This window comes from Peromyscus maniculatus, chromosome 5 (genome assembly GCF_049852395.1).
Source record: "Peromyscus maniculatus bairdii isolate BWxNUB_F1_BW_parent chromosome 5, HU_Pman_BW_mat_3.1, whole genome shotgun sequence".
In the NCBI taxonomy this organism is placed as follows: Eukaryota; Metazoa; Chordata; class Mammalia; order Rodentia; family Cricetidae; genus Peromyscus; species Peromyscus maniculatus.
In genome coordinates, this window is record NC_134856.1 from 43,611,423 (window position 1) to 43,636,730 (window position 25,308).

Below are 25,308 nucleotides of genomic sequence, written 5' to 3' on the forward strand. Positions count from 1 at the left end.
CTACAGGAGTTGTATGATTTTTCTAGATGCTACATGGCTTGTTGATACAGCTGTTGAGGCAAAGCTAGAGTCTGACTTCCGGCTCTTCTCTCACTCATCAGATTCCCTCTAGCCCTCTCCTCATGGGGCCCACTCAGCGGCGGCTCAGTGTCAGCGCCAGTATCGGAGGTGAGACCGGGCTGATGAGCTGTGTGCTCCCAGAGGATCTCCTCGTTCAGATCCTGGCTGAACGGATACAGGTGCGTGCACACCCACTCACACAAAGCTGCAGGCTTGGAACTCACACACTGAACCCATGCTGAGCGGGGAGATGCCAGGCCATTGGCCACCTCAGCGGCTCAGAGCCCATGGGTCTCAACGAGGAAAAGTGGACTTCTTCACTCTCAACAGCCTTATCTCTTTGAGAGCTCTTGCCCATGACCTCTGCCTTCCCTGCAGCCTGAGGCCACTCTTTAAAGATCCAAAAAAGCAGATCAATCAATCAATAAATAAATAAATAAATAAATAAAGCAAAAAGAGTGATGGGTTAAAAAGTATAATGTAAGCAGCTAAAGTTAGAATTTGACTAGGTGATGTATACCTGAAATCCCAGCACTCAGGAAGCTGGGACGGGCGGGCGGGGGGGGGGGGGGGGGGCGGGGGGGGGGGCGGGGGGGGGGGGCGGGGGGGGGCAGTGGTATAGATCTGAGATCACGGTAGGCTGTGTAGTGAGATCTTGTCTCCAAAATAAAACATGGGTCTCTGTAAATCGCTGTTAAAAAATGTTTTCAGTATGTAATGTGAAAAAAAATTAGTATGTAAAGCAAAAATACATTTTATATATTTGCAAATAATGTCACATGCATGGTGAAAAAACAAAAACTCCTACTTATGAGGTAAGCATTGTTCTCTTAGGTTGGTAGCTTGATGGAGTTTATATCTCCTTTTGTCTTCCTAAATTCTTTGTAAGGACATACTGCTTTTAAGGTCAAAAGCAATACAATGCATTCCTTAAGAACTTGAGGGCCTGGAGCTTCAGCCCAGTGGAAGAGTGCCTGCCTGGCTTGCTCCAGGCCTTGGTTTGCTCTCCAGCACTACACACATGGAAAATGTGCGTAACTGCTCTGCGGTCACAACCCAAAAGACCTAGGAGGCCCCAGAGTTATGGGTTTGCTTTGGTTTCTCACACCGGGCCACTTTTTTTTTTTTTTTTTTGGTTTTTCGAGACAGGGTTTCTCTGTGTAGCTTTGCGCCTTTCCTGGGACTCACTTGGTAGTCCAGGCTGGCCTCGAACTCACAGAGATCCACCTGGCTCTGCCTCCCGAGTGCTGGGATTAAAGGTGTGCGCCACCACCGCCCGGCAACACCGGGCCACTTTTAAGTGAACCTTTTTCGTGTGTGTGTGTGTGTGTGTGTGTGTGTGTGTGTGTGTGTGTGTGTGTTTATGTATGTGTTTATGTGTGTGCACACATGTATGCATGTTTGTATATGTGTGTGCATATGAATTAGGGGAGAGAGGTGCATGTACACGTGGAAGCCTAAAGTTGATTTCGGGTGTCTTTCTCAACTTTTTATTTATGGAGTTATGGTCAGAGATTACCAATTCTGGCTAGTCTAGTTAGCCAGCTGATGCAGAGACCCCAATGGGCCTCCCTAGTGCTAGGATTACAAGCATCAGCCACACCTGCCTGGTACCCTGCTTAAGTGCTGGGGATTCCTCTTGCCTGTTTCTGGCCACTGGTGGCTCCACTGAGCTCCTTTGAGTAATACCACATTGCAGGAGAAACCATTCTTAGGTGGTCATATCACCAGAATCACTCTACCCCAAGGCAGTGGACCACTAAGAAAAATGTGGGCCTCAGAGACAAGTCAGTGGTGATGTGTTGGCCCGAATGGGGTCTCCCAGCAGGCACCTCATAAGATCTGGGTGTGGTGGTGTGTTCTTGTAATCCTGGGGAGGCAGAGACCAAAGGATTCCCGAGACTCACTGGCCAGCCAGTCTACTGGAATCGGTGAACCCCAAGTCCCAATTAGAGACCTTATTTTAAAAAATAAATAAAAAGAGGTGAATGGCTCTCCAGGAGTAACACCCGAGGTTGTCCTCTGGCTTCCACAGGCGTCTGCATGCATGTGCACCTGTACACAAGCATGCACACACATGCACACACATGCACACACAAAAGGAAAGTACAGGTGGCCATCGCTCTTGCTGCCTGTTTCTTTGTCCGTGGAAACCCTTTCCTCTTCTCTCCTTTCCATCTTATTTTCATACACCTCGTGGATATTTCTAGACCTTTTGACATCCTCCTTGTTCCTTCAGTCTACACATGGAGATGAAATAAACCCCTGTTCTCCAATCACCTGCCCATACACACTTTCATAGCTGACTGGGCATTTAGTCTTCATTTACATTTGGAGGGACCAGTCAGTTCTATAAATCCAGCTCCTTCATTTCATGTCAGCACCTGGACTTTGGTTTCATGATGTTTATTTTGGAACCCAGTGGGTATGCATACCATGACAAAAGAACACGCCTTCTCTCCACAGAGAGCAGCTGATCTCCAGGCTGCACTAACCATCTTGTTCTCTCTGCTTGCAGCTGAGTGACTGCTTCAGAGGCGTGGTGTTCGACAGCCTGGAGACGCTCTTTGCTCGGAGTGCATCCTCCGCCCTCCTCTGCCTGCTAAAGGCCATTGGCAGCCGGGAGCACATATATGTCCTCAACATGGCTCAGGACTATGCGGCCATGAAAGCCCAGGAGAAGGCCAAAAAGGAGCTAGAAGGCAAGGCCCCCAACCTCCCTGCTGTCCTTCCCGAGCCCAACGGGGCTTTCCTTGCCAAGGGGCCTTGTGCTTTTCACCCCGATTCCCTGGTACAATAATCCATCCAATGGGCTTAAATGACGTTGTTACACTTTACCTCTGCCCTGGGAAGTGACTGGGGCACTTGCTTCTAACTGTAAACAGGCTAAGCAGAACAAACACACTGTGGGCACATCCTGGCCTGGGATGCTTTGCTTGCTGGTCTGGTTTAAGACAATATGCAGTTCCTCTGAGCTAATAGGGCTATTTTGTGCACTCTGGGTCATTTCATCCTCACCAGTGAAGATTATTATTTTATAGATGAAGACAATGTAGCCCCACAATACAAAAGTCTCCTCAAACTCACATGATAGACGGATATGATGGCACTCAGTAGGTGAAGGACGGATTGTAAACTCAAGGCTAGCCTGGGCTACATAGCAAGACTACAAGTACAGTACATTCAGAGGGGAGCTACTTCTCTTGTTACCTCAATGGCCTAAAAAAAATTAGTCATTTAAAAAACTGATTTAAAAATAGATAACAAGGGCCGTAAAGATGATTCTGCAGGTAAAGGTGCTTACTACCAAGCCTGACAACCTGAGTTCAATCGCTGGGCCCCACCCAGATGGTAGAAGGAGAGATACAACTCCCACAAGTTGTCTTCTGATATCTGTATGTGGACTGTGGCACACGTGTGCGCACATGCACACACACACACACACACACACACACACACACACACAGTAAATAATGTAACTTTAAAAAGAAAAATAGATACAACAACATAAAAATAATGTTACTTGAATTAGTCTTAGTTGAGTCAGAAGCAGGTTAGCAAAGCATGGCCTGTGGGTGAGGATTTGGGGAACTGCTGCCAGCACTGTCCCCAGGAGGTAGAGCCCTGCTTCTGAGAATCATCAGCTCTGGATGCCCTCCTGTGCATCACTGGGGCTCTTCTCTCAGGGAACCAGCTGCACAGCTCAGCATTTTAAAGTAAGGGAATTTAAAGCAGACCTTGTTCGTGAACAGAAGTCAGTCTGCTTCCTCATATTCTCATCGGGAACCATGAGCAGGCTCCTTTGAAGTATTTCAACCTCCTGCTTCCTAGTTATCTAGAACTATTTTCTATAATGATCAGCTTGAAAGAAATGGCTTGTTATTATTATTAATTGTTATTTTCTTGATGATCTTTGGGCTGAATCCATATCTCTGACACAGAATCGGTGTCTGGTGAGGACCAGCTTGTGTTCAGCCCCAGTGTCTTCTTGCTGAATCTTGGCCTGGTAGGAAGGGCATACTCCTTCATTTGAAAGGACACTAATCCCATTGATGAGGGCCCCACCCTTATGACCTATTCATCTCCTAAGACCCCACACCTTAACACTTTTATATTGAGAGTTAAGTTTCTATCTGTGAATGTAGGGAGACACAGACATTAATACCACAGACATTACAAGCTTGATGATGTGAAGCAACATGGATTTATTATGTCACAGTGCTGGGGTCAAAGTCATAACGTCTAGGTATTAACAGTGCTGTGGGCCTGTAGAGGCTGCGGTGGGCAAGGGTCCTGCTTTTCACAGCTTTCCGAAACCACCTTTTAGAATTCCTTGACTCACGTCCCTTCCTTGCAGCCCACATCACAGAGCTGCTGCTGCTTCTGTCAGCTCTCTGCTTCTGCTGCTCACCCTCTCCGCTCCTGCCTCCCTCCCATAAGGAATCTTTTCAGGGGACTCTGCCTAATTCTGTCATGTCTGCAGAAGTCCTCCTGCCCCCGGAAAGCCCCACCTTCACAAGCGTCAGGATTAAGGCTTGGGCATCTTTGGGGACCACTCCTCAGCCAACCCTAGATGGAACCCAAACTTGGCACTGTAGAGATAAAGGGAACCCAGCAGGGACCGGGGACCCCATCTGTGCTCCTGCCACCTCCCACTGTCGCTGTGTGGGCAAAGATGCTCAGACCTTGACCTCCCCCTCCCTATCCCCCTCCACTCCACAGAGCGCAAACACAAGGAGGCTGCTGCGAAGGAGAAGGAACGTCTCCGAACGTTAGATGAGGAAGAATATGATGCCCTGACACCGGAAGAGAAAATCATGTTCGACCGTGAGGTTCGGCAGGCACTCCGGGAGAGAAAGAAGAAGTGAGACCAGTGGCTGGCCAGAGCAATGCTGTCCCCTGGGGAGGGACTCATGGGGAGACCAGGGTTGGTAGGGTATATGCTCTGCTCTGATTTATCTTCCAGAAAGATAGCAGCAACCACAGAAGACCTGGAGGGATACCTGTGGAGGGAGGGTGGGGAAACCCATTTGGCTACCCCAGGGCCCCAGCTGCTGAAGGCTTTCAGGGTATCTCCTGCTATCCTCTGCTCCCTCCTGCTGGGGTGTTTGAGACTAGCAGGGAAGATTTCATGTCTCTATGCTCTCCTAAGATCCTACTGGCTGCCCTAGCAAATGAATTCTGGGTAGCACTTGTTGTCTGCAGCTAATGACCCAGGGACCACTCTGTTGACAAGGGTATAGAGACCTAACTGTTCTCCCACTTCTTAAGCCCACATCTGGCTGCCTCTGTATGATCCAAGCACATCCACTCAATACCCATCACTAGGGACCGAGAACTAGATCTCTCTCGATCTCTCTCTCTCTCTCTCTCTCTCTCTCTCTCTCTCTCTCTCTCTCTCACACACACACACACACACACACACACACACACACACACACACACACACACACACACACACCAGCTGGGCCTGCAAACTCAGGCTGTCTATCACACAAACAGCCTTCCTGTCTTCAGGGGTTTCCAACATTAGAGGACGCCGAGCCGTGGTACTCAGCTGTGATATAAGCCCATTTTCTCCTCTTCCTCTGCCTCTAGACTCCTCTCACTGACTCTAAAAGAGGTTGTATATCTCCTCCCCCACCCCCACAGCATACCTTCATCCTTTCCCCTGCATAGGAGAAATGTCTGTTCATCAAAAGGCATCCCAAGCTTAGCGGGGGCACCCTGGAAACACTCCTTTATCACCAAGGCTGCAGTACTCACTGTCTTCATGCATCTGCTTCATAGAGCACATTTGAGCTCCAGAGCTCATCAACAAGCTGTTTATACACACACAGAGGCACACATGCCTGCCCCATTCCATTGTGAATGGAATATAGGTAAATTAATATGCAACCCAAACATTCTCTGGTATCAGAATAATTTAGAATAAATTTTATCTAAAACAGTTCTTTGGTATACATATAATTTTACTAATTATTAAATACAGAAGTAAATCTGCATAGCAATGAGATGTATATACTTTTTCTTTTCAGACAGGGTCTCACTATGTAGACCAGGCAGGCCTCAAACTCACAACTCACAAAGATTTTCCTGCCTATGCCTCCCAAGTGCTAGGATTAAAGGTGTGTGCTGCCACAACCAGGTACTTGTTTATTTTTATGTAAAGAATGAAATCTTTGATACTGAAGGACAAAGAGGATCTTCAGCATTTTTCAGAATTGATTGATATTTTTATTTTATAATAATAAATGTTGGGAACACTTTCACATAAATGTATAGTACAAAATATCAGCAGTCTATTTGTTTATCAAAATTTTCTGGAAATTCTGCCTTAGTCTCAAGCCAAAAATTCATTTCAGGATTCTTTTAAACTGGAACTCAAATCAGCAGTTCTTAAAATCAATCTTTCTAATGGAGTTATATACTAATTTAATACTACCATGCAAACAAATGACTAGGAAATATCTGAAGTCTTTTCCATAATCAAGCTATTCTGTTTTTATAAAAGCAGAGAACTTTGTACAGTAAAATCACTGCAATTCATACCATACAGCAGTCTCGAACCTGAGCCAAGCAGGTTCATTGGCTTTGCATGCATGGCATGATGGCATGCACAGCGCAATGGGTAGGTTGTATGTTCAGAGCCAAAGCTACATTGAGCATGGTGGCACTCTGGAGGCTGAGGCAGGCAGATCTCAGCGAGTTCCAAGCCAGCCTAGTCTACATGGTATTTTTGATTTTTAATTAATTTTTGGCTATTGCACATCCAGAAACTTTTTACTGTTGCCAAATTTTTCACAACCACCGGATTCAGTTACACAATCCCATCTAGTATGTGCTCCCCGGGTTGAAAGGCTGTGGGTTAGCCATTTTCAGAAATGCCATCTCCTCGCTTCTTTGCACGTGGTACCAGCTTTGATGTCTCTGCTATTCGCAGTAGGGGCTGACATGGCTGAATGCACAGAGCAACGGGGAAAAAACAACCAGGAAGGGAGGACTGGCCTTCCAGAGGCAGCATCATTGCTCTTAGCCAGCTGTGGAGGGGACTGATCAGGAAAGCACAGCATCCCTTCCTGTCTGAACATCAGATGTGAGGGTGTGGGGAGTGAGCAGCACCACACTGATGCCACACCCATCTTTGAACATCCTTTCTCAATGATCAGCGTATTCTCAGCCTTTGTCTTTCTCTCCCATGTAAAGAGACAGGACTAGAAATACAGAGAAGTTAAAGAATTCTAATTGCAATTAATTCATCAGAGATTTGCTGAATGATCTTTTAAAGATAGTTGTGGCCCCTTTGTTTCTTTCTTTCCTTCCTTCCTTCCTCCCTTCCTCCCTCCCTCACTCACTCACTCACTCACTCTTTTCCTTCCTTCCAAGAAAGCTCTGCCCAGGGTCGTCCCTCCTGGCGGTCCTGGTTGGGCAGGTGAAATAGGAGGCACTGAACTCTCTTTTGTTTGTGGCTTGATGCAGGGAGCTGGAAAGGCTGGCCAAGGAGATGCACGAGAAGAAGCTGCAGCAGGAGCTGGAGCGACAGAAGGAAGAGGATGAGCTGAAGCGAAGGATCAAAAAGCCTAAACAGGGCCCCGCGAAGGAGGAGCCACCCCTAAAGAAGTCACAAGCTGCCACAAACAAGCCGGTAGCAGCCCTTACTTGCTCCTTATTGAGAAGTAAAGGGACCCCTACTGTAACCTGCAAACCAGCCCAGTGTCCCTACCCTCCAGAACCCCGACTAACCATGTTACGGTTATATGGATACTATGGTAGGGCAGGAGGTAGAAGGACCAAGCCCGGTGCTATAAGCACTGACTCTATGTAGATGCTGAGTTTGTGTTTTACCTGGTCATGCATTTTAACATTCCATGCATTCTGAAGGACAGTGGTCCCCACCTGCAGTTCACAGACAAAGCCAGAGTCCCAGAACCCTGTCCAGGAACGTATTATCATAGTCTTTGCTCTTCCCTTTGCCAACCTATCCAGTCAAGAGAACATTTGCTTACTCCCATAAACAGTCTTGCCACTATTTTACCAGTGGGTACATCTTGCCTAACAGGTCATTTGTAGCATGCAGTCCATGCTGGGTAAGATCACTGATGTCTTTTCTACCCCAGCAGCACCTTAGGACACATTAAAAGACAGCCAGTGAGGAGATAATTATTCCCTGATCAATTTGGGTTTGGTTTCTCTATGTCTTCAACTAAAGTATGTGACATCTTAGCCATAGCATCTTCATATCTATTTATGATAGGCAACCAAGGGCAATGGCAACAGTCTTCCTTATTTTGGGTGCCTCTAGTTCCTCACCAAGCAATACCTCCATATGTTATTGGGAAAAATCAATCTATGCCAATTTATCATCCCAATTTTTTATTTTTAATTGCACATATATATACATATATATATATATATATATATATATATATATATATATATATTTGTGTGTGTGTGCACACCACCATGCCCAGCTCAAGACAACCTTTAATAACTTTAATAACTTTTCAATAACCTCCATTATTTTTCAATTTTGTTAGAATTTTTTTACTTAAAAAAATAATTAATTAATTTACTTAAATAAATATTTTCAAAGCCTAAGTGTGACTAGATTCTAAACTCCCATTTGTCCCCAGAAATACAATACAAAGCTGTGTAGTTTTAATAACTTCACACTAACAGAACCCTTACTCTATGAGAGGCACTGTTGGAAATTACTCATACGAATCTGCACACTTGGTCGTTAACAGTCCTTTGACATACTTGTTACTATCACCATTATACAGAAAGGACTAAGTTGTTGGCAGGGTCACAAAGCTGTAACACTGCTGGAATTGAACCATCACCCTCTCTGATCACTCCCGGGGCATCTGAAAGCATATACAGAAAACCCGCTTCGCTGGCCTTTTCCTATTGGTCCTTCAGTTCAGCAGCTCTGCAGCAGGAATGTGTGCTAAAAATGCCTGGGTACCTATCTCAAAATTCACCAGGCAGAGCCCGCATCAGCAATGTAAAACCATGAGGCAGAAGTTCCGATGAAACTTCCCACCATACACACAAAGTGATTCCCAAACTTACTGTACCTAGGGAGGTACCTGAATCGTAGGCCACTTGGTGAAGCAAGATGATCCCTGGCTGTCCGGCATGCAGTTTTGCTTGTCTTTAATAAGCTGTTGGGTGCATAATTCATGTTTTGTCTTCTAGGTTCTTGCTGCTGCCAAGTTTGAAATGAAGATGGAATCGATAGAGAGGAAAATTTCTGTCAGAGATCAACCAACAATTGAAGAGTCCTCCAGGAGAAAGAAACACACTGACTATGGCTTTGGATTTCCTATTACCCAGGAACAAGAGGACAGTGAGAAAGACTTCCTGAAGGATACCGACAAGATGCTGGCACAAAGGTTTAAAGTCTACGACCTGTGTCTGAAGGATATCCAAAACATCCTCACATACTGGGACCGCAAGCAAGGGCTCCAGATGCCTCACGCAGGCATGGAAGAGGTGCCCCATGAGCCTGATGACCAGCGCCAGGCTCCATCAGGTGGTGGTGGGCGCCGGGGCCGCAAAGACCGGGAAAGGGAGCGCTTGGAAAAGGAAAGGGCGGAGAAGGAACGCCTGGAGAGGGAGAAGGCAGAGAGGGAGCGCCTGGAGAAGCTGCGAGCGTTGGAGGAACGAAGTGACGAAGTGGAAGGGGAAGTGGAAGAGGAACATGAGGGGAAGAAGGACCTGGGGGTGCCCTTTATCAGCATCCACACTCCCGACTTTGAAGGCACAAGCTGGAAGCAAGCCCTGGAGAGCGACAAGCTTCCCAAAGGAGATCAGGTACAAAGGCTTCTGTGGGGTAAAACAAAATGAGGCTTGGAGGCTGGGCTAACTAACATAAACATGTTTCTTTGTATTGAAAGTTCATATCCCCTTCAATGGATCTCTGGTGCCTCCTTACATATGCAACAATGATGCCTAAAGGGACCTTTTGTAATCCATAGACAGTCCCGCCAGTCTATTCCATCTATCTGGCCTCATTAAAAGGCATCTGTACAATAGATCATTAATATTGACAACACTAGCACCCAGGGGAATAAGAGATATGTTTTGGAGTCAATCAAGAGACTTGTCCATTCCAAAATTTCTTTCCCACATGCTTCCCATTGGGATGAGAATTAATCTACTAGGTAGCCTTTCACTACTACCAACAAAAGTATTGTGCCTTCCAAACTACCCTCAACTGGTGGTTTAGGAGGAGGATATGGATATATATATCTGGAAACTAACTTTTTCTGTAGAAGATTAGAAAGTAAAATTCTAGGATAAAGGTCATGCATTCTTCCAACAACCACTCAATTCAGCCTTTGGAAGGTGAAGGCAACCAACAAGATACAGTGGACATGGCCATGTTCCGATCTTTTATTTACAAAAGCAAACAGCAGGCCAGATTTGTCAGAGAGTGAGCAGAGCCACAGTTTGCTGACCTCTGGTTCGTCAGAAACTAGGTAGACTCTTCAGAAGAACAGAGACATCCCTAGAGGGATGAACGGCAGGGAAGAGTTGCAGGAGGGGAAAGCAGTTCTTCACACAGACAAGTTTATGTGTGAGTGTCCTTGCTGTTATTCTTGCCAAAGCGGGTCCAGGGCAGGCTGAAGAGCACACAACACTCCCTCTACTCAACTCACAGTTGTGTTTCAGGCCAAGCTTCAGTGAAGAGCTTGGGAAACTCTTTCCTTTTGTCAAGAACATCTTCTTGTATAGTTTCGTACCTCGACATTTGGACCCATAGGTTGGTTAGACTGTTAATTTAATAACTGGTTTCTGACTTGAGGCTTTCTTTGTGGACACTGTAAATCCTAGGAAGCAACTCCAGTTCCATGTTAGGATGCTCTGTGGTCCATGGGACGCGATGCAAATTACATGGAGGTCTTGACTTGGTAGGCCTACAAGACTGCTAAGTCCACAGAACAGGCTGCAGCCTTTACTATTGCAATGGCAATCTCGACGCTGAGTACTTATTCCAAGGACTCCTGCAAACTGGGAGGGAACTTACTGTCCTCTTTCCAGCCCTTGCTTTGGAGGGGACCCGTGTATTACAGAGCCTAGAGAGGGAAAATCCAGAACCTTTGCTTTGTTTGATAGGTTTTTCTCTTTGCTGTATATAACCTGCCCCCAACCCAACTTTTGTTTGTCTTTGGAAAGAAGAACATCTAAAGAAAAATGAACATGCCATATGAGAATTAATGAACCAGATCTATGCTACAGATGTCTGAACCTTAAGAACTGGTCTGTTTAAATTAAACAGCCCTGTGGAGGGTTAGGCCATCTGCTGTATCAACCTACTTCCTGCCCTAATGAGGTTTATAGTCTTATTTGCAAAGACAGCCAGATTGTCACAATAAAGTGTGACAAAGGCTATGAGAAATGCAGCGCACAAACAGCCCAGGCAAGAGCCTCCAGGATGGTCTGGAAAGCCTGGCTGAGCCATTCAGAGGCCCATCCTTCCCTCAGAGTCTCCTGTGAACACTGATAGCAGGGAAGGTTGCATGGGCCACCCTTGTTCCTTCTGACAGGGACATAGCATTGGTACACAATCGGCACAGGAAATTAATACAAAGCTTTTCATTTAGATCCTAGACATCCTAGGCCTGGGGTCCTCTGGACCACCCATCCCACCTCCTGCCTTGTTCTCCATCCTCTCTTACCCACCGAAGAGGCAGTCTTTGGTGGCCACTGAGGTCCTGAAGCACTTTGTGTTTGTGATCCCACCAATTGATGACCCCACCCTGCTGGACGAGAAAAAAGAATTGGAAGGGGACTCTGACCTCTTCCTCAATGCCATGGTAGCCAAGGTAAGGAATCGTCAGCTGGTCTTGAACTTGGCGGGGTTCATAGGACAGGGGAGGAAGGCCACCCCCACAAGGCAGCAGTCTGGGTCTGATATGAGGCTTGTTTCTCTCCTGCCTGAGGAGCCTCTGTGGATTCCATCACTGAGTCTTCCACTCTACCTGAGAGGGGACTGAAAATGACTGCTGCTCTTCGTTTCCAATCTCCAGGGGACAATTTATGAAATAGATCACATTACTCTGAAGCTCATATGCAAGAAAATGGGCAAAATTAGTTGTTTAGTTGTTAATGTATGTGTTTTCATAACAAGTGGTGGGGTCCGTCACGCGCTTCTGTGCAGCTGAATCATGTGCGCTGGGCACACTCCCCATGATCCTCCTGCCCTCTCCTCCAGTCCCCTTCCTCTTCCCAAATAGCGCCCCTTCTATTTTCATGTCATATACGTGTGTGTGTGTGTGTGTGTGTGTGTGTGTGTGTGTGTGTGTGTGTGTATAATCTAGGCTCTACATATGAGAGAAAGCATGAGGTATTTGTTCTTCTGGTTCTGGCTTTTTTCACATAATAATCTCTGATTCCATTCATTTTCCTGCAAATGACGCAATTTCACTCTTTTTTATAGCTGAATAAAACTCTGTGTGTGTGTATGTGTGTGTGTGTGTGTGTGTGTGTGTGTGTGTGTGTGTGTGTGTGTTATTTTCTTTTCCCATTTGTCTGTTGCTGAACACCTAGGCTGACCACATAACTTGGCTATTATTAGTAGTGCCACAAGAAACACGGATGAGCAAGTGTATCTATACTATGTTGACTAGGTTCCTTTGAGTATATTCCAGGATGGATATGTAGTTGGATCATAGGTTTTTTTGTTGTTGTTTTTTTGTTTGTTTGTTCATTTGTTGAGGAACGTTCATACTGATTTCCACAGAGGCTACAGTAGTTCACATTTCTGACAGCAGTATGAAAGGAATCTCAGTGTAGTTTTGATTTGCATTTCCTTGATGTTGAGAGTTTGGGTTTTTTTGTTTGTTTGGTTGGTTGGTTGGTTGGTTGGTTTTTTTTTTATGTTGTGTTTTAAAAATGGAGAGCAATGGTCTTAGCGGGTGGGAGCCTGGGGACACGGTGGAAAGTCACTCACACCATGCAGATGGCGCTCACTAGAGGATTTTATTAAGGGAAGGGAAGAGGGAACGCAGAGTGCACCTCTGGAGATAAGAGAAGATGGACAAGGGGAAGAGAGGAGGCGCAGACACAGCCCCGGGAGCAAAGGAGAGAGGGATGTAATAAGGGGCCTTGGCGCATGCACAAATGGGCTGCAAATGCGGCTACGTAGGATGGTGTTGTTAGGACCCTGAGCAGGCCAAGGTACTGCCTGTTTACTGGCAAGATTTCCAATGAGCCTGGCCAGATAATGTCTAAATGCTAACATTTTGTTCTTGTTTTTTAAAACATCAACCATTTGTACTTCATCTTTTGAGAAGTAACTTTCATTTCATTTGCCTGTTTATTGATTGACGTTTGGGGGAGGTATTTAATTTCTGAGTTTTTCATCTATTCTAGATATTAATCCACTGTCAGATACATAGCTGGCAGAGATTTTCTCATGTTCTGTGGATGAGTCTTCACTTTGCCGATGGCTTCTGCGCTGTGCAGAAGCTTCTGGTTTCAGGTGATCCCATATGTTAATTCTTGAAATGATTTCCTGAGCTGGTGGAGTCCTTCTCAGCCCCTGCCTATGCCTGTGTCTTAAAGTGTTCCGCCTATCTTTTCCTCTCTTGTGTTTCAAAGTTTCAGATCTTAAGTTAAAGTTTTTGATCCATTTTATTTATTATTTATTTATTTATTTATTTTTTGGTGAAAAGATAGATGGAGTGTCATCCCTTTACACGTGGGTACCCAGTTCTTCTATCACTGCCCAGTGAAGACGCTACCTCTTCTCAATAGATGTTTTAACATGCATTATATATTTAACAAAAGTAGAAGACTTATTTCTTGGTCCTCTATTCCAGTCTACCAGTCTGTGTGCCTGTGACCAGCTCTGTAGTATAATGTGAACTCAGGGGTGGTGATACCACAGCATTGCTCTTTTTTCTTCGGCATTGCTTTGGAAATCCAGGACCTTTGTGCTTCCATATGAAATTTAGGATTATTTTTCTGTCACGTGACTGTTGTCATCGGAATTTTGAGAAGAGCTGCATTAAATCTGTAGATGCCTCTTGGTAGTGTGGCCATTTTCACAATATTAATTCTGCCCATCTATGAGCATGAGAAGTCTTCTTGTATTCTAGTCTCTTCTTCAGTTTTTTTCTTCAACTGAAACTGGCTTATAATGTTGATGTGTGTATATATCAGTGAGTGTGAATGTGGATATAATGTGTGTGTGTCAGTGGGTATGAGTGTGAGTGTGGGTATAATGTGTATGTATCAGTGGATGTGAATGTGGATATAATGTGTATGTGTCAGTGGGTGAGAGTATGGATATAATGTGTATGTGTCAGTGGGTGAGAGTGTGGGTATAATATGTATCAGTGGGTGTGAATATGGATATAATGTGTGTGTATCAGTGGGTGTGAATATGGACATAATGTGTGTGTCAGTTTGTGTAAGTATGAATATAGGCTAGGAAATCAGAAAGAAGACCACTAGAGGGAAAAAAGGTATTGAGGAAGAGCAACATGACATATGAACGTGAAGCAGAAAAAGAGGTTATGGGGAGGGGATCTAAGTGTACTGGGGTGGTCAGGGGTATGAGGAAGAGGAAGGAGAATCAGCAAAAACAGATTTTGTTTGAAAATGCCATAATGAAACACAATAGCGTGTATGCTAGTTTTGAAAAACTGACTCTTTTCAAAAGGTACAGAGATTTGTTCTAAAACTAATGTAAATCACAGTATAAGAATACAAAGATGATGGGTTAAGGGAACACATGCCACCAGGGAATAGTTAGATTATTAAATAAATCATGATGGGAAGATTGGATATTATGCATGAAGTCACTTTTTGGTTGTGAGCCTAGCCTTTAATGGCTGAGCTATCCCTCCAGCCCATGAAGTCACTTTTTAATCCCCTTGCCTAACAATACGTGAAAATAAATTTAAGTTGAACTAACTTTTTTAAATTAACAAAATGAAATCATGTAAAAATAAAAGAAATTATACATACAATTCATAGGCGAAATCTCTGAAAGAAATAGATTTGAGCAATAATATGTTGATTATATACATATTAAAATTATACTCGTGGCCTTTTATCCCAAGGGAAGAATGGTGGCCCAGCATTTTAATCCCTTTGCATATGCTTGCCCCGGGAGCCATCCACTGCCCAGCAGGAATGAAACCATCTGTAGGCCCTGCCTGCCTCACAGTGAGGCTCTAGCCCATGCCCAGTCCCAGGGAGGAAATCAGTATGTGGAGTGAGCAGCCTTTGGGGGTGCCTCCCCACAGTAGAGTGCCCAGTGGTGGCACGGCTAAGAAAAGATAGAGAGGGGAAGTTGACCCCATCATCAGAAGTGGCTACTGCACCAACCCTCTTCTTCAGAAACAATTTAGCAATCTTTAACCTGTCGTTTTAGGAGGAACTCTAGCTCTCTTACCATTGACAAGGAAAACTTTATTCTTAGGCTAGAAGAATAATAGCTGAAAATATGAAAATGGTGGTAGAATTAGAGCATCATGTTTGGACATATATGAGAGGAACTCGGTTAAAATTTGCTATAGAAATGTCGTAACAAATGTAATATGATAATCTATAATATATAACCACTTGGGAACTGTCTTAATTACTTTTCTATTCCTGTAAAGAGACACCATGACCACGGCAACTTATAAAAGGAAACATTTAATGGGGGGCTTGCTTGCACTTTCAGAGGGTGAGTCCATGACCATCATGGCTGGGTGCATGGCAGCAGATAGGCAGGCATGGCTCTGGAGCAGTAGCTGAGAGCTTACATCTTATCTGCAAGTTAGAGACAAGGAGAGAAAGACTGGATCCTGCATTGGCTTTTGAACCTCAAACCCCAACCCCAGAGACACACCTCCTCCAACAAGGCAACACCTCCTAATCTTTCCCAAAACAGTTTCACCAACTGGGGACCAAACACTCAAATATACGAGGCTATGGGGCCATTCTCATCCAGAGCACCAGAGGAACACATAACTATAAAAATGCATGCCTAAGACACACAGGGAAGTATTATGTGCATTGTGTGCATGACAGGAGGGATTGCTCACATCCTTAGCTCTGATTGGCTCCATTGTGTGGTGCAGGACACAGTGCTTGTTCTGAGGAGACATGAGCTGAGCGACTTAGGAGCCAAGTGTCAGGTTGGTGGGATCTGGAGTCATGGGTGAAACAAGCCTCTGGGCATGTGAGGAACTTTCTAGATTAGGTTAATTGGGACGGAATGTGGGCAGCACCATTCTATTGTAGATCCTGGACTTAATTAAAAGGAGAAAGCCAGCTAGACCTGGGCATTCATCTCCCTGCTTCCTGGCTGTGAGTGCAGCCTGGCCAGCTCCCTGGCACTCCTGCCACCGGGACCTCCCCACCTTGAGAAACCCAAAGTGGGAGCCAAAGTGCCCCTCCCTTAAATGGCTTTTGTCGGGCATTTCACCACAGCGACACGGAAAAAGGAATGCAGTCACCGCCTGGAACTTGGTCAAGGATTACCCAGAGTAAAGTCAGGGTTGTAACACGCCTTCGGCTTTTAAAGTTTTCTACTAATAAAAGGTTAAAAGGACAAATTAAAAATAAGAGGAGCCGGGCAGTGGTGGCGCACGCCTTTAATCCCAGCACTCGGGAGGCAGAGCCAGGTGGATCTCTGTGAGTTCGAGGCCAGCCTGGACTACCAAGTGAGTCCCAGGAAAGGCGCAAAGCTACACAGAGAAACCCTGTCTCGAAAAACCAAAAAAAAAAAAAAAAAAGAGGAAAATTAGATCAAGAAGCATGACAAATACATTAGGAAAAAAAAAAAGAAAACTCATTATTAAATATGGCCAATTAGATACAAGTGTTTATTTGTGCTCCTTCCCAAAATAGTAAGAAATTTTTTTTAAATCCTTTTCAAGTCCTAAGAACAAAGAGACGAAGAAAGGAAATGGTGGGGAGTGGAATATGCCAATAAAATATTAAGCATCATGTGGCAGGTGGCCGGAGAAACTAGCCCAGGCAGTGCCAGGGAAGTTGAATGCCCAGCTGGCTGAGATGGGACCCTGCCAGGAGCCGAAACACATCCCATATGCTCCCTGTCAGCTTCAAGATTGCTCTAGGTTCTCCACTCCCTCCTCGGGGTGGAGTGCCCAGAGAAACACCAGCCTTGTCACTAACTCATGGAACTGGCGCCACTCATGCCCTGAGGCCAGTGCCCGCTGCCCCACCCACCCAGACTGCAGACATGCCTTAGGCACCTCTGTCTTCGCTGTGTGCCGGGGGTATTTAAGCGTTTGTGCTCCTTTTGAATTAAGGCCCAAGAGGAACAGACCTCTTTGTCTAAGGGGAGCAAGCAGAAACTGAAAGAAAAACCAGAACAACCTCAGAAGGAAACTCAGAAGGAAAAACGTCGACCAAACTACAACAGGAAAGGCCTCTCTGCGGGAACATCGGGGACCATTGCCCCGATGTCTGACATAGACCAGAACAGCTTCGATGGGGAACACTCTCAGGAGAAGTTCACCAGGTAGGCCTCACAGCCACCAAGGAGAGGGAGGATGCACAGCCGTCACACCAGCAGAGAGGTGCAGGCCTGTCCTGCAGTGAGGCCTTACAGCCTGCCATGCCCAACCCCAGTGGCACAGGACCTGTCCCAGCCAGTTCCCCTGACCCCCCTCAACTGGAAGCATGGTTACTTTAAAAGCCCGTGTGGTTGTTTCAGGCTGAATCACTTCCGGTGGATTGTGCCTCCCAATGGAGAGGTGGCCTTGAGGGTGCACTTCTCCTCCATTGAGCTTGGCAACTATGACCAAACATTTAATTTCGAGATCCTTGGGACCCGCCGCCAGTACCAGCTCTATTGCCGTGGGGTCTGCACCTACCCGTACATCTGCAAAGACCCAAAGTAAGTGTGCGCTATTTTCAAAGAAAAGGTCAAAAACTATGTTTTTGAGTCCCCTCATCCCAAGGTACTTTGAACAAGGTAAATATTAATAATGTATGGGGGACCAGCAAGAATGCTCAGTGGATAAAGATACTTGCTGCCTAACACATGTGCATGTACACACACACACACACACACACACACACACACACACACACACACACACACAAAATATATATATATATATATATATATATATATATATATATATATATATAAAACAATAATAACAACAATACCATTGAACTGGGAACACATTCCAGAACCTCTTGTATCATCAGACTTCGGTGCATCAGACCTTGAAATAAGAGCAACATAGATGATATGATACCACAAGGTGTTCCCAGGCTGAGACAGAATAAACATTACATTAAAAGAGGGGGGAAAAATGTCTTCTGACAAGTGAGTCTGCATATTTACCTACGAAGCAGATTCAGACCGCTTTTACTTTTACTCTAAGAGCTGCCGTCCTGTAAGATGAACACATGCATGAACCCCCATAGGTGGTGTTTCTCTGAACCACTGAACATCACCGTGCAGTTTAGGTCTCAGATAAAGGCACCTGGGTAAGCACACTGGCGCTCCAGCTGGAGGGAGGGGCCTTCTGTAGCTTGTCCTTTTTCATAATTCTCACCAAGGACCACTGTTTTACTAAGGAACTCAAAAGCTGATTATTACCCACTGGAATTATTTAATAGGTTTCCAAAAATGACTATTGTGGAATTTTCATGCCTGGGTGTTGTAGACTATCCAGCTCAGCTCCAGTAGTCTGTTTCTCAAGTTCTAACCATTTCCTCCTGTCTTAGAAAGCAGGAAATAAGCTTCCACAGGAAGCCTCGGGCTAACTGTCTTCAGACACCCTTCAGAGCACACATCATGTGGCAGCATTGAACTTCCATTTGTGTATGGTCATTTTACCTCTTCCTCCCCTGTGTTCAGGGTTGTGTTCCCTCAGAGGAAGAAAGACATGAAGTTAAATGAAGTCATCTTTAAGAAGTACATAATGAGTCTGGAGAAATTTTACTTTGGGCCACTGCTTTGTGGAAAGTCAAGAGACAAGTGAGTGTTACTGTTATTTCAAAGTCAACTTCAGACTTCTGGCTTGAGTTCACAAACACTGCCATTCGAGTTTGTGTGTAAGCAGGGCTTTTATTGACACTTCCCCCATTATCCTCTCAACTCCTAACCAGGAGAATTGGATTTTTGTGTCCCAAGTCTCTGCTTTGACACCCAGATGACTCAGATACCACTCTCCCTAGTGGGAAAGCCTAGAAGAAGAGCAGGCTTTGGAAAGGTGAAATCAAGACTTCACTTTGAGATAGATCAAGTCCAAGCTGTTTAGAAGACATCTCTATGAACCACATAAATCAGAGAACAGAATATATGGTTTGGGTTCTCACAGGAGAGTTCTGTCTTCAAGATGACAAAATCCTCGAGCATGGACTATATGGCATAAGGAGAGTGCACGTAGTGAGGTGATTTCACAAAGAACTTTTCCGTACACAAGAAGAGTCCACAGTAGAAACAAGAAAGAAGACCAGAGTTCTTAGGGGAAACCAGGGAAAAGGGTGCCATGGCTGTATGAGAAGAATGAAGAATCAGCTATGTAGGAATATAATCTTCTCTGCAGCATTTGACATAGCTGCATGTATGCATGTAACAACATTTAATGAAAAACAATACATATATGCATGTAACAACAATGAATGAAAAAGGAAGCCGTGGACTTGAAAGAGAGCAAGGGAGGGGTACATGGGAGGGCTTGGAGAGAGGATAGGGAAGGGAGAAATGTTGTCACTATATGTAATCATAATATCAAAAATTTCTTTTAAAGCCTGAGCTACATGAGACCCTGTCTCAGGCAGGGGGGACAAAGAGAGAGGCGAGTATGTTAAAGGAACTGGTGGAGATTGCTAAGCAAATAAGCAGAATTGGGGTCCCAGATGAGGTTGATTATCATAATTTTGGTGATACTAGTTTTAACTTAGTCAGTTTTTCTTATTGCACAAGCAAAGAATTGAGATGGAAAGGAACCAAGGTCTCCATCCAATCCAGCACTTCCTGTGATACATAGAGTGTTTTACTTTGTGCCTTCTTGGTAGAGCTAATGGATTGTCTTTGTTCCCTGGCCTTTTTATCTCCTCTAGTTTCTTTTCTGGGGAGCTACACTATGAAAGTGAGAAAAAGATGCTGATGATAGGCAAGGCTTTTAAGACCCAGCAGAAGATCTTAGGAGGGTGGTTAAGAAGAGCCAGTTGGTAGACATGGCATACAAAGAAGTTCAGTAGTGGGGATCGGATAAATAATGATTATTCATGGACGTGTGTGTGTGTGTGTGTGTGTGTGTGTGTGTGTGTGTGTGTGTAGTACTACAACAACAGTGACTGCCATAGTCCAAAATAAGACCCAGTGCAGATACCATTCACTTACTCATTTAAACCTTGGCTGAGCCTTATTAGTAAGAATAATGGGAAGACAACAGTGTCCACCTCAGAGGTTTGTGAGAACCAACTGAGTAACAGACCTGAACTCTTTAGCATCATGATGGGTAAGATGTTGAGGTCGCCTCCCTTTCCTAGTTATTCACACAGAGTTGCCTGACTGGCACTATGGTTTGAATCAGTCATTCTTTCTCCTTTCATCCTCCATCACAGCTTGCTCAAAGCTCTTCTCAAACTGTCTCTGGGCTGTGTAGCTCTTAATTCCTTCAGCCTTCTGCAGTGGTTCCTATTTTGTCCATTGCCTTTAATGGAATGCCTTCCAATAGCCCTGATGCTTACCTCTACAGATCCCTCCTGAAGGCATTAGGAAACAGAAGCAAATTAGTTATGTGAACAAGGCCAGATAAAGTGGCAGAGCACTAACAGTCTATGAAGGTGTTGTAGAAGAAGGTGAATGAAATCACCTCTAAGAAAGATGTCAAATATCAGGTGACCCAAATGATAATTTCTCATGGGAATACAAGGATAGATGGTCACTTTTCTCAAAGTTCTCTGCATTTGATAGTTCCATGTGTTCTAAGAACTCCAAATGTACAGTCTCATTTAATACCAAGCAACACTAAGCAATGCTGTCCCACATTCTTAAAGATAAGCAGACCGAGGCTTATGGGGGTCACGTCACAATACAGTATTCTCAGAGGCAAGTGAACAACTACAAATGTCATGACCTCAGCCAACTGCCACTGCCTCCACACAGCCACAGTACCCTTTCCAGTTCCATTGCACCTCATAGGCTCCTTTTACACAGGAACCCTCACCCCGTCATCACAACCTCATCCCATTCCCATTCATTTCCAGGTATAAGTCATCCTTGTTCCCTGGCAACATGGAGACCCTGACAATCCTCAATGATTCTCCAATGGTGGTGGAGGCATACTTCTGTTTCCAGAATGATGTGAAAGCAAGCACCTACTTTCTAGAGCCTGTCAACATGATTCTGAAACCCAACGAAAAGCAGGTACAGTCAGAGGGGGCAAGTCCCTGGGGGGAGGCTTTCTTGGGAAAGTCAAGACCTGACATCCTCAGTGTAAATGGACTTTGTTTCGACTCTCCCATCAGACACTAAATGTATGGGCCTACCCTACTGCAGTCGGTGTCTTTGAAGACAGCATTGTCTGCTGCATCAAGGAGAACCCAGAGCCAGCTATCTTTAAGTTACACTGTCAAGGAATCCGTCCAGAAATTGAGGTGGAGCCCAGGCAAATACATTTTGACCGGCTCTTGCTTCACAGGTAAGAGTTCTGGATGACTCGCAAAGAGGAAGGCAATTTCAAGAACATTTAGCTCGAAGGTAATCAGCTCCCCTTGAGTTACTCTGGTCTTTGGGGGTTTGATGTTTGTTTGTTGGGTTTGTGTGTGTGTGTCACTAGAAACTGAACTCCAACTCTGAGCCTTGTGTGTGCTAGGCAAGTGACTCTCTGTCACTGAGCCCCACCCCCTCTCCAGCCCTTATTTTGTCTTTTAATTAAAGCAATAAAAATCAAATGTTCTCTATTTATCTATATATTTGAATTTTCATAGGCTTCCTTTCTGAATTTCTATCTGATGACATTTTTTCCTCACAATTCCTTTTATTTTTTTTTTAAGTATTTTATTTGTTATGTATGCAGTGTCCTGCCTGAAGGCCAGAAGAGGGCACCAGATCTCATTACAGATGGTTGTGAGCCTTGAACTCAGGACCTCTGAGCCATCTCTCCAGCCCCACAATTCCTTTAGAAGTACTTGTAATGCAGAAATGGTAACAGCCACCAAAATAATAATAATTATGCACCACTGCTAAAGGCTGGATCACCAAATCAGACCACTCACAAATGAGGAACATCAACCTTTATTAGTATCCTGGTTAGTTCTTTGTCACCTTGATCCAAGCTAGGGTCATTTGGGAAGAGGGAGCCTCAATTGAGAAAATGCCTACATCTCATTGACCTATAGACAAGTCTTGGGGGCATTTTCTTGATTGATGGATGATTGATGTGGGAGGGCCCAGCCCACTGTGGGCAGTGCCACCGGGGCAGATGGTCCTGCATTCTGTAAGAAAAAAGCCTGATCAAGCCATGAGGAGCAAACCAGTCAGCAGCATTCCTCTGTGGCCTCTGCTTCAGTTCTTGCCTCCAGGTTCCCGCACTGACTTCTCTCAAAGATGGATGATAACCTGAGAATTACAAGATGAAATAATCCTTTCTTTTCTGGGTTGCTTTTGGTCACAGTGTTTACCACAGAAATAGAAAGCAAACTAGAACATCTATTTATCTCAAAGATGAAAGCAATCAAAACACAGAGAAAGAAACATCTTTTATTATCAATCACTTCTGCTCACACCAGTCTTACGCTTTCTGGCCCAGATTAATAACTCAGCCTCAGGTGGGCAGTAGTGGCGCATGCCTTTAATCCCAATGCTCAGGAGGCAGAGGCAGACCTGCAGACAGATCTCTGAGTTCAAGGCCAGCCTGGTCTACAGAGAAAATTCTAGGACTGTGGTGATATTGTGTCCTCCAATATATTGTGCACCTTAATAAACTTATCTGGGGTCAGAGAGAAGAACAGCCACTAGATAGACATAGAAGCCAGAAAACAGTGGCACACACACCTTTAATCCTAGCATTCTGGAGGCAAAGATCCATCTGATCTCTGAGTTCAAAGCCACACTGGACAGCCAGGCATGGTGACACACACCTTTCATTCCAGGAAGTGATGGCAGGAAGCAGAAAGGTAAAAAAGGCATGAAAACCAGGAACTAGAGCCTGGTTAACCTTTTAGACTTTTAGCACCAGTTCAACTGAGATCCATTTGGATGAGGACTCAGAGGCTTCCAGTTTGAGGAAATGAGATCAGCTGAGGAATTGGCAAAGTGAGATTGGATGTGGTTTGTTCTGTCTCTCTGATTTTTTTCAGCGTTTACCCCAATACCTGGCTCTGGGTTTGTTTTTATTAATAAGACCTTTTAAGATTCATGCTACGCAGAAAAACCCTGTCTTGGGAAAAAAAGAAAAAAAACTACCTCAACCTCTAAGAAAGTGTTTTTGATAACTTCAGTCAACAGGAAAAAAAATGGTTTGGGAACATACATTATTTTACATGTCAAGTGTTCACCTACCTGCAGGGACTCCATTGCCATATATTCAGGGTCTGAGTTTATTTATATAAGTCATCCATTTTCTTACATTATTATAGTGTTAGTCTGTTTACCATCACATCTGACTGACACCAGGTTTGCGGAAGATTAGACCAAGTTACCTGCCCTTATTCATTCCTCAGAATTGTTTCTCAGAATTTGTAGAAAAATGGATCACAAGACAGATCCATTCCTCACAGTAGCATGACTAAAAGCCATTAAAAGAAATAATATAGTATTCTGAAGAATGGTTTGAGTAAATCAAAAAATACAGGAATGAGAACAGTAAAAGCAGAAGGAATGAGAATACCCAACAGGACAGGTTTTAAGACATAAAAGGGGGAAATATAATCATCAAAACGTGTGTGTCTAGGAGCTGAGCTTTAGATGCATGAAGCAAGAACCAATAGAACTAAGGCAATGAATAGGTAAGTCTGTGGTCGTGGTTGGAAATATATTGATACCCTTTTCTGAAAGACTAAGAGAATAACTAATCAAAACATCAGCATGGATGATCTAAACACAACTATTAACTACTTTAACCTAATTAAATGTATTTTGACTCAATTTTTTTTCATTTGAGAATTTCATATATGTATATCACCTGTTTTGAACAAATCCACCCCCTATTTCCTCCATTCCAATTCTTTCCCACCCTCACCACCACTTTTCCCTCCCAACTTGATGTGCAGTCAGGGCTCGTCATCTGTATATGGGTGTATGAGCGTCTGTGGAGTCTGGATAGCCTTCCAGTAACCACCTTCCTGAAAAAAACCAACTGACTTCATTTTCCCCAGAAGCCATCAGTTGCCCATAGACTCTTAGCTAAGGGACCTCATGAGCTTTGACTTAGGACTTCCTGAGCTCCCTCCCCATCCATTCTGGGATTTTGACTGACTTAATCTCGTGCAGCTTTGGGGGGGGGGCACAGCATCTATAAGTTCAAGTGTGCAATAACAATATTATGTGCAGCCGATACTGTACTGATATTTCACTGCAGATATCTACTACTTCCTATTCTTATAATCTTTCTACCCCCTCTCCTGAGATTAAAGCCTCAGCTTTGTAGGGAACAGTGTGGTATAGATGTCACATTTATAGCTCAGCAGTCTGCAGTCTCTTATTCTCTGCACGTTGACCAGTTGTGGGTCTCTATTAATTGCCATCTGCTACAAAAATTATCTTCTCTGATGACAGCTAAGAGGTGCACTCATCTGGAGGAATAAGGATAAGAGCGTAGGGGACAATTTGCTGTTTCAGCTTAACAGAATAATTGTATTAGATTCTCTTCCAAGGCCTATGACCTAACCAGCCAAGGATTTTTATTTTATCAGGTATTATTTCTGTCTTGTGAAACTGGCCTTAAGTCAAAACAGGAAGTGACTGATTGCTCTCATGACATTTGTACCACTGGTGCATCAGCAGGCGTATCTTGCCAGACTAGTCAGAACTGCATCTCAACGAACTCATAGATAGTTGAAAATAATGTGTTTTGTGTAGGACCTTCCATTACTATGAAAGCTAGTCAGTAGTGATGAAGCTTCCAAGTCAGTACCAGCTTGATTTCTCTATATTCTATGACTCAGGTATGTAATGTCTTCAATACATCCAGTTCTGGAGAGTAACCAAGAGCAATGGCAATAGCATGTGATTTTTGAGGCTGTCTATGGGACCCCATTGACCAACAACTTTAAAAGAGGTGGCCTATACCTGGCACTGAT

At 44.4% G+C, this 25,308-nt stretch overlaps 1 protein-coding gene across 2 annotated transcripts in view; it reads left to right on the forward strand.

The window, feature by feature from the left end:
* Positions 1-25,308, forward strand: part of Hydin (HYDIN axonemal central pair apparatus protein) — a 358,418-nt gene that overhangs the window by 271,089 nt on the left and 62,021 nt on the right. For both annotated transcript variants that reach the window (XM_042277692.2, XM_015992939.3), the window contains exons 42-52: positions 102-239; positions 2,579-2,762; positions 4,783-4,924; positions 7,540-7,705; positions 9,262-9,879; positions 11,673-11,894; positions 17,346-17,557; positions 17,753-17,935; positions 18,914-19,033; positions 21,274-21,433; positions 21,535-21,707. In XM_042277692.2, the coding sequence (XP_042133626.1) occupies positions 102-239; positions 2,579-2,762; positions 4,783-4,924; positions 7,540-7,705; positions 9,262-9,879; positions 11,673-11,894; positions 17,346-17,557; positions 17,753-17,935; positions 18,914-19,033; positions 21,274-21,433; positions 21,535-21,707 (2,318 nt within the window). The remainder of the gene's footprint in view (positions 1-101; positions 240-2,578; positions 2,763-4,782; positions 4,925-7,539; positions 7,706-9,261; positions 9,880-11,672; positions 11,895-17,345; positions 17,558-17,752; positions 17,936-18,913; positions 19,034-21,273; positions 21,434-21,534; positions 21,708-25,308) is intronic.